Source organism: Psittacula echo (genome assembly GCF_963264785.1).
Source record: "Psittacula echo genome assembly, chromosome: 7".
Classification (NCBI taxonomy): domain Eukaryota; kingdom Metazoa; phylum Chordata; class Aves; order Psittaciformes; family Psittacidae; genus Psittacula; species Psittacula echo.
In genome coordinates this window covers 45,097,026-45,106,179 of record NC_137740.1, presented here as the reverse complement: position 1 = coordinate 45,106,179, position 9,154 = coordinate 45,097,026, and the positions used below count along the sequence as shown (strand labels likewise).

The following is a 9,154-nucleotide window of genomic DNA, read 5'->3' as shown; positions in this document are numbered from 1 at the left end:
AAACCATCAGTCAATGATTCCAGCTTGAGCTAAGATAATCTAGGTGTGATACACCTATAGGCTTCACCAAAAGCCACCTCTCCATATTGTCACGTTATTGACTATTTGATCCCTTAGAATTGTGGCAGTCAGCAAGCTACTTAAGAAGTCCATCCTCCCAGGGATGGATACCTGACTTTGTTAACATTGAAATGATTGTTTTTTCTTCTCTCTTTCCTTTTTCTGAAACAGCATATAGATTAGGTGTCTGTGTATAGTTCTGGTGTTCCCAACATAAGAAGGACATGGAACTGCTGGAGAAAGCCCAGAGGATGGCTATAAGGATGATCAGGGGGCTGGAGCACCTCCCATACAAAGACAGGCTGAGAAAGTTGGGGCTGTTCAGCCTGGAGAAGAGGAGGCTGCGTGGAGATCTCATAGCAGCCTTCCAGTATCTGAAGGGGGCCTACAAGGATACTGAACAGGGACTCTTCATCAGGGACTGTAGTGGTAGGACAAGGGGTAATGGATTCAAACTTAAATGAGGGAGATTTAGGTTAGATATAAGGAAGAAGTTCTTTACTGTGAGTGTGGTGAGGCACTGGAATGGGTTGCCCAAGGAAGTTGTGAATGCTTCATCCCCGCAGTGTTCAAGGACAGATCGGACAGGGCCTTGAGCAACCTGGTGTAGTGCAAGGTGTCTCTGCCCATGGCAGAGGGATTGGAACTAGATGATCTTAAAGTCCTTTCTAACCCTAACTATTCTATGATTACCACTTTTGCTGCACAAGACAAAATCAAATCTTTGTTCCAAGCAGAAGAATGTTGATGATACTTCTGTTATTACATTGTTTTTAGTACATACTAAATAGGGCCATGAACAAACTTGTATAAAGGCAAGGTCTTACCCTCCCATCTCTGCTTTGGGCATATACCAGCACCAGACCAGTGACAAGCCATTTTCTCTCAATGCCTTGAAGTGAAGGAGGTTTAGATGAGCAAAAGGCAAAGTTTTTTAAGGGAGCACAGCTTTTGTGTATTTGGCACCAAACTCTGTTCAGGTTTCCTTCATTTCAGACAGAAAGTCGTGGGAGTAGGGAAAGAATGGAACGGAATATTTGTGATTGCTTTGATCTTTTGATGGAACTACCAAAATATGGGATACAGGATGATCTCAGCTAAACAAATTGCTGTAGGTCCTGGTGTCTCTTGTCATTCATGGACAGAAAAATATTTCCCTGGTTTCTTGGCATTCTGTGCAGTATATGTTGATGTAGGTATTAAAAAAATGGATAATTTTATGATACACCTGCATGATTCCTTCGCAATTTGCTTTTATTACTAGGGAGCAAAGATAACTCCTGCAGGATACGAGCCTGACTGAAGTGAATGAAAGATCCAGTTTGGTATATGCCTACTTTGTGAGTTTCATAGTCAATAAACTCAGTCTTTCAGATCTGTTTTCTTTTAAGATAAAATGGAATGTTTTCTTGTATTTCAATTTGTGCACATTGCCTTTTTACTGTATACTGCCAAGAAGAGTGGCTCAGTTACCACAGTCACTTCAGAGAAATAATTAGAGTTAATGAACTCAGTAGGATGGCCCCATTTTTTTGTGTATAATTTTTAAATTGTACTTCTTTTAATAAAATAAAATACATCACATGTGAAATATAAATACTCTCACCTGTGAAAGGGGTGTTGTTATGCACTTGCTCTGAGTGCTTTTGGGTTTTTTGTTTTTTTTTTTTTTTTTTTTTTTTTTTTATGTAATAAAGAATTGAGTAAAAATGCTACTTTTGCTGCTTGTAATGTGATGTCCCACTCACTATTTCTATAGAAAACCAGTAACCATTTGTGGTTTGCATTGCTATTAACTATTGAATGCACGCTGTAGTTAAACTCCCACTCAACCCCCCACCCCTTCACACTTGCGCACATCTTTCCATTCATTCCATTCCTTTCTGCGCAGCCCTCATTCTCTCATTTGCATTTGAGGTAAAAAAAATAATAGGGTTGTGACTTCAACCCTGAATCCCAGCCCGAAGATTATGGCCAACATGGAAAAACTCTATGCACCAAAGGTTTGGACCCAAGGATCATGACATAATATGAGAAGCATATGAGGAATTTTTGTAAGTTATTTACCATTATACAATGAGCTCTCACCCAGGCTGACCTCTTGCCAGCAATTGCCAACAGGTATCACCTGTGTAGAGCTCTCCCCACTTCTTAACAGAGCACCTGAAACTGCAGCTGGTCTTTGCAGGGGACTAGCAAAGGAGCAGAGCTGACTAGTGTCTTCCAGCAGTCTTGGAGCAAGGATGAAGAGGAAAAGAAGGTAGGATCAAAGAAAGTATGTGTGTTGAACTGAGAGAAAAAAGGAAGAAGCAAAGTGTGCAGCACTTTATGTTGTATATCTCTGGGTGGTTATGGACTTGACTTCTAGATGTTACATTTAATAGGAAGTTACAAATGCTGATGTGTTCTGACTATCTCTTGAGTGCTTATGCTTGCCAGCATCCTTGTGTGCAAATGAAGAAACAAATGTGCCTGTCATCACTTGGCAAATATCCTGGTTGTTTCAAGTAGTGACATGTTGTGGGAGAACTAAGCAGTGTGCCGCAGATCATTTAAAATTAAAGCTTTACCAATAGGCAAAGTGGCTGATATGAATGTTACTGTAATGCTTGTGGTGTTTCCTGGTGTCTTGTGCAAAGATTTATGATATCAGAAGTGTACCTCAGTAATCCTGAATTGAAAGGGGCAGGAAGGACAAGGCAATTCTCTGTTACTTAAAAATTGCCCAGTGTCCCTAGATCAGTTTGCACCTGTGCTTACAGGTGGAGGAAAACATGTAATGAAATGTGTACAAATACTGCTACATAGTTAAAAACTGAAATTTGACTTGTTGTGTAACCATCAAAAAGTAAAAAATATTTGGAATGTGATTAGAAAGTAGAGGTTTATTTTTTCTCTATCTTTCAGGCTAGATTATTTTTTATTGTCTTTTCCTTTATGCTTTTTCTCTCATACTGTGCTAGTGACTCAGTGAATCAAACATCTGAAGTAGATTTTGGCTTTGAGCTCTTGTCCTATTTTTATGTGAAATTGTGAGTGACTTGAGGTTTCGGAGACTAAGTGTTGAACTGGGAGGCCACCTGGGTTCTATTCCCGCATCTCCCTGGATGCACTGAGTAAAATCGCTTTTCAGGCTGAATTATCCAGGTTTCCTGCTCAGATATGAAATACTTTCACATCTGGTGAGAGTCACGGCTCACAGCACTGCTGAGAAGTGTTCTGGCTTCGCACTTCATAAGAACTTCAGTAGTAATCTAGGTACCATCGTATGAATGCTTTGATGTTAGGCTTTCTGCACCTTGGTTTATTCATATGAAGATTTAATAAATTATAGAGGTATACATTGGGAGTGCATTGTATAGATATATCATCTTGAAACCATTCTTTGTCTCTGGTAGCAGCTTGATCCCCTTCTCTAATTCCACTTCAGTCTGCACTACCAAACTAGTGTATGTGTATGCTTTAACTGTATTGTCTGGTGCTTTTTTAATCTTATAAAAACATTTGCCTTCTACATACCTTACACTCTCCAAGAGGCTACTTTAATTGTCAGGTGTTTGGATTGGGATGTGGCTTTCAACATTATTCTGAAGTGCTGGCAAACTGGATTCACTGTGACCTCATTGAAAAGGATGACCTCTGGAGACTCCCGAAATGTGCTTTAGTAAGGACTGATTGTCAAAATCATATTTAATGTATTGTTTCTGTCCTTTAGACCTTTGCATCCTTCCATCATATACCTCCATAAATATGGAAGTGTGTTTTTATGGGAAAGAAGCCCTTAGCCTGTATCATGTAATGTCACCAGGACAGATTTCCATGTAAGCATACAATGTGTAGTTGGACTGTTGATGTATACTTTCTTTATCTCCTGAGATTCAAATTCTTTTCTGAATAAGTGAGGATAATACTCATACTCATGTTTTAAAAGTGGCATCTTGTGAGAATCTCTCTTTTGCACCCTTCTGTTCTTATAATTTGCAGTTCCTGGGTAGTTAGTGAAAGGATATGAAATACGTCCTTGATTATATTTGTTGTCCAGCATTATATAGCTTGGTTATATTTTCCAGTTTGCTGCACTTTACTGTCTAAATTTCAGCAGACGCTGGGGGGGTATCCATCAGCCAGATCTGCCTTCATGGCAAATTGTTTTAATTAGTTTGATAGTTCAGCTGCCTAATTCAACTGTCTGTCCTGCGAAATGCTGTACAGCTGCTAGTTGTTTTCTGAGGGCCTGTTTGATGTGATGAGTGGATTTGAAAAACTGAAGTAGTAGCATTGAGTTTGCTCTAACCTTCACTTAGGAATGGTTCTGCCTTGGATTAAAATTATTAAATTGGTTAGTATGGATGTGCTTTCCTTCTCAGCTGAAATTTCTTTTGTTTATTAAGTAGATCAGGTGGGCTCTATATTTCAATGTTTGTTTTGTTTTGTGGTTTGTTTTTTTTTTTTTTTTTTTTTTTTTTTTGCTGTTGCTGGTTTTGGTTGGGTTTGTATTCCCTCAATGTTTTGAAAGTAAAAGTGCAGGATTCATGGTGACATTCGTATGCTTGTCTGTCATGTAGCTCTGCATGAAACTGGAGATAGTAAAATTGGCCTCTCCAGAAGTTTGAATTTGACAGGATGGCTGTAAACAGGTGACCATTTTAATCATAGACACCAATGAAATGGTTAATTTCCTTAAAGACACTATGAAAATCTTTGGTAGTGTGACAAAATTGAAGCAGGTTATAGTTATTCAGCTTCTAGTGATCTGACCATTAAAAGCACCCTGACAAAGCCAAACTAAAAATGAAGTTTTTAAATACTTATTTTTCAATAGGTAGTTTCTCCTGAGTTTGAATTAATGTGTCTGCAAGCCAAATTCTGCTCTTCATTAGGCGTGTGGTAAAGTCAGCTCCAGGGTGGAAGGCACCTGGTCCTGAAACCGCCTTGCAGGGTGAGAAGGAGAGTGAGGCAGGCCTGGCTGAGTTAGGTGTTGAGGCAAGCATCTCCGCTGTTCCCACAGTGGTCTCTGATGGCCAGGGTGTCTCATGAGAGGCATGGGGTTTCTCTTCTTTAGTAAATTGTGCTGTATCTTTTTCAAGTACCTATAACCTCCCCCTTGAACTTATGTACAAGTATTGCAACCTCTCATCTGTGTCAACCCTTTTTATTTGCTTTGCATCTGGCTTGTATGAGTTCCATTTGTTGGGTCCTAGTTTGTATTGGGAAAGATAGTGAGTAGCCACTCCCTTTGCACCCTGGTGGTATTAACAACCTGCATCATGCTTATGTGTACAGAGAGGCTGAACTGTAGATAACTTGATATGTGATTTTCACCTAAAATTGTATGTAATATAATGTTCTTATTTACATGTATTTAATTTTGACTTTATTTTTTTTTTCAGCCTGTTTTAGTTGTGGACAAGTCATGCTCTGATTTACTCAGCTAAGTGTTGTTTTCCTTTTCTGTTTAGAAGTAGAAATAAATACCTTTATACCTACGCAGTAAATACCGGTACAAACTTAAGCAGAAAACTGCTGAACTTCTGTCTCTGACCCACCTGCCTGCTTTTGCAGGTACTGAAAGCAGCTGGAGAGATAATTTGCAGTGATTTTTCTGGGTTGGGAGTTATTTGAAGGTTAGTTCACAGCAATGAACAGGTAATTTCTTTTCATTCTACTGTGATACGTAGAGCGTTATAATTTGCCTTGTATCTCTCAAATGAATCGTGGAACCTAAGTAAAGCCATAGCTTTGATGCTGAGGTAAGACCTGGAACTTGCCCTGATTTCTTTTGGTCGGGGCCATGGGTCAAGATTTTCATTCAGAAACAGAGCTTTGAGAAGCTACACAGATGGCAGGCAAATGTTATTTAATAAGTCAAAAACCCCATAGTACATGATGAACTTTCTAGGAAGGCAAAGAGAACACACATTATAACATAAATTTATTTCTGAATAAATTGCAACATTAAGAACTACTGTACAGAGAAACTGCATCACACTGTTACAACTCTGTCATATTTGTGCTTTTTAGGATAAGTAAACATTTATTCTATCACAGAAAAAACTTGTATACTGACACTAACTGTATTTGGTTTAAAAATAAACACACTTACCCATTTATTGACTCAAAGCACTTTAAGTCTATAATACTTGGTGCTTTTTATTAACTTTCAGTCTCAGAAATGCTGAGCATCTGGAGTTGCCACCCATGTTAGTGGGAATTACTACCCAGTGACTGCACAGTAGTGTTCAGTGTATGCAATAAAATGACCTTTATCTCACAGTGAAGCAACCTTCACTGTTTTGTGTATGCTGCAGAGTAGATGTAGATTAGTCATGTTGTTTAATGTTCCACATTAGATTTTGATTCACTAACAATTTGTGTTTCATAATGAGTGATGTAATCATGCAAGTTTAGGAATGGTTTTAAAGATAAATTTGAGAATATGGCTCTTTCATAAATTATTTTAAACTACTTTAAAATTTTCAAAAATATTTAGTGCAAAAGAATGGGTTTTTTTTCCCATTTTCCCAAGAAATATTACAGAAGCATATACTGTTATATGGAAAATAAAACATCTCTTAAATATTTTATTGGGAAAAGCAGGCATGTTTTCTATTAGGCTATTTAGGTAGAGAGAGAGGAAAGACAACTATTTTTAAAGAAACAAATAATAGAAGAGCTCTGATGTGATAAATACAATTACCTTTAAATTCAAAACCAGTCTCTTTGGCAGAATCAAGAGAATGCATCATTGAGTGCATGATACTAACAGATCATCTCAACAAGACGATACCATAGATTATTTTATCAGTTATATAAATCTTACAGTAATGTGAACTATCACATATAGTCCAAACACTTATATCCAAAATGAACAAGTATGTCCGCTGAAATTCTAACAATCATTTTGCTTTCTTGGAGGTTACAAAAATTAACACTAAGATTTTTATGAGATGGTACTGTATTCAAATATGCATTTTTTTCACCTTAGTAACAATTTATGTGGTTAAATTAAAATAAAAATAGGATTTTTTTTCACTGATTTTAACTGATACGTAGCATGTTACATAGTGCTTTAAATAGAAGCACTTCACGTAACAATCGTACCATCGTTACTCCCTTTCACCAGGTAGAGATACCGAGGCACAGAGGTGAAATGACTCGCCCAAGGTCATGCGAGGACATGGTCCTTCTAAGCAGGACAGAGCTTAGAAACCTGCTGCCTTGGCTTGCAGAGCTGTGTTCAGGGACGTACTATGTGTAGCTATGCTGAACCGCACTGCCTCCAAGTGAAAAGGAGACTTTTTTTAAGGGTAGTAACTGAGAGTTAGACTTTATTTCCTTGAGAAGAAGACCGGAATTGGGAATGGTTATGGAAGCGAATCACATGGAAAGAAATTAAAATGTGCTTTCAGCAGCTTTTTAGTTTGTTGACTAACTGCAAGTTAAGTGTTCAAAAGTTTTTAACCCCTTAGTCTATGGGGATAAAAAAAAAGAAAGGATTATTTATCTAGGGATTTGTGCATCTCTAGGCATCTTAGAACACACTCTGGTTCTAATAGTTAAGCTGTAAAAATACTGGCAATTAAAAACTGAATGTTTATGTACTATCCCATTTTGGCTGATTTAAACCAGCTGATGAAAAGTGGAATATATTAGACATTTAATTAAGCCTTTACTGTATAGTCCATTAATTCAGAAGACTAAAAAAATCCATCCCCTTCTGGTACAGTACACCCTATAGCACAATATGTCATGAGCCCCTCATGATACAGAAAGACACAATACACCTTGGTTTCACTTAGCTTTTTCAGTTCTGGAACAGCTGTGTGCTGTTTCTCTAGAGTTTGTATATCTTTGCTCATTTTATTCAGTGACATTCAGAAATCAGAGCATTACACAAACCACTGCTTATTTAAATTGGAATAAAACAAAAATGCTGAACAGGTTGAACTTTCTTAACCCAGTTCGAGAAGCCAATCAAACAGGCTTGGTGTCACCACTTGGCCTTCCTCACTGAGCTTGCAGTACTGCACCACGGCATGAAAGATATCCCCCACTTTCCAGGACTTCCGTTGAACTAATTGCACAACATCTGAAAACTAATAAAAAACCAAAACAAAACACATTCAGGATTTGCTTAATGCTTTGCTAATGTTTTGTGAAATTGATGCACACAAACCATCCTTTGAAAATGCACCTCTGTGATTGGGAGTGGGCACAGTTCTTTACACAGCAACACACAGGTTCTTTCTATTTATAAAATTTCATTGCTGAAGTTCTATAGCTCCCCAAAGACTGGCCACATCTTGATGTTTTCCAGGTGAGCTGCCCTCAACAATTATTTCTTATTTATTGCAATGAAATTAAGAACAGTGAGAGTGAGCTTGGTAAAGGATCGCAACTTTCCTTGTTATCAACAACTCACTGTGAAAAGAATGGAAGTGTGATTATCCAGTTTGAAGAATTAAAAAAAAAAAAAAAAAAAAAAAAAAGAAGAATCCCGCTTCTTTAGCATTTGCTAATTTTAATTTGTACATAATTTTCTGGATTTCCACATATCCATCCAATAGTGTATTAAATATTCACATAGTACTGGTGAGAGGAAATTCTGGGTAAACTTCTGTCACAAGAAGATGTTTGTTACAATTGTTGTTGAATCACAGAAAGTATCTGTATTTGATTTCAACTTCCAGATCAATCAGAGATTAAATATATTTTCTTATGCAGCTGTAAAAAAATCCTGAATTTTGTCCACTTTATACTTAAGAAAGGGCTTCACAGTGTCATACATCTGGTCCCATTTTTTTTCCTGAAGCACATAAATGAAAATAAAATCTTTTAATTTCTTTGAAATTCACACTCAATATCTAATTAGCTTGCTCCTTCTATTATTCCAGTTTTAAACCGCACAAGAAAATATTGTGTCTCTAGTTAGTGTAGCTGTTTGCTATTTACATACTGAAGCCTAAACTTTTAATATGTATTTTAATGATATTTAATAGGCACGTGATTTCCAAAAGCACTGTTGTAGGCAGGATGTGCTTCATTATTCTCTAGTGTATTTTTGCAATTGAATTAGCTGTTTGCCAAAGCACAT

At 37.3% G+C, this 9,154-nt stretch overlaps 1 protein-coding gene across 1 annotated transcript in view; it reads right to left on the bottom strand.

Moving 5' to 3' along the window:
* Nucleotides 1-8,012: 8,012 nt before the first annotated feature.
* The window catches only part of SPHKAP (SPHK1 interactor, AKAP domain containing), a gene marked incomplete at both ends in the record, with an annotated part of 97,585 nt that continues 96,443 nt past the window's right edge, over nt 8,013-9,154 (bottom strand). Inside the window, one exon of the mRNA XM_080623702.1 lies at nt 8,013-8,156. Within this exon, the coding sequence (XP_080479828.1) occupies nt 8,013-8,156 (144 nt within the window). The remainder of the gene's footprint in view (nt 8,157-9,154) is intronic.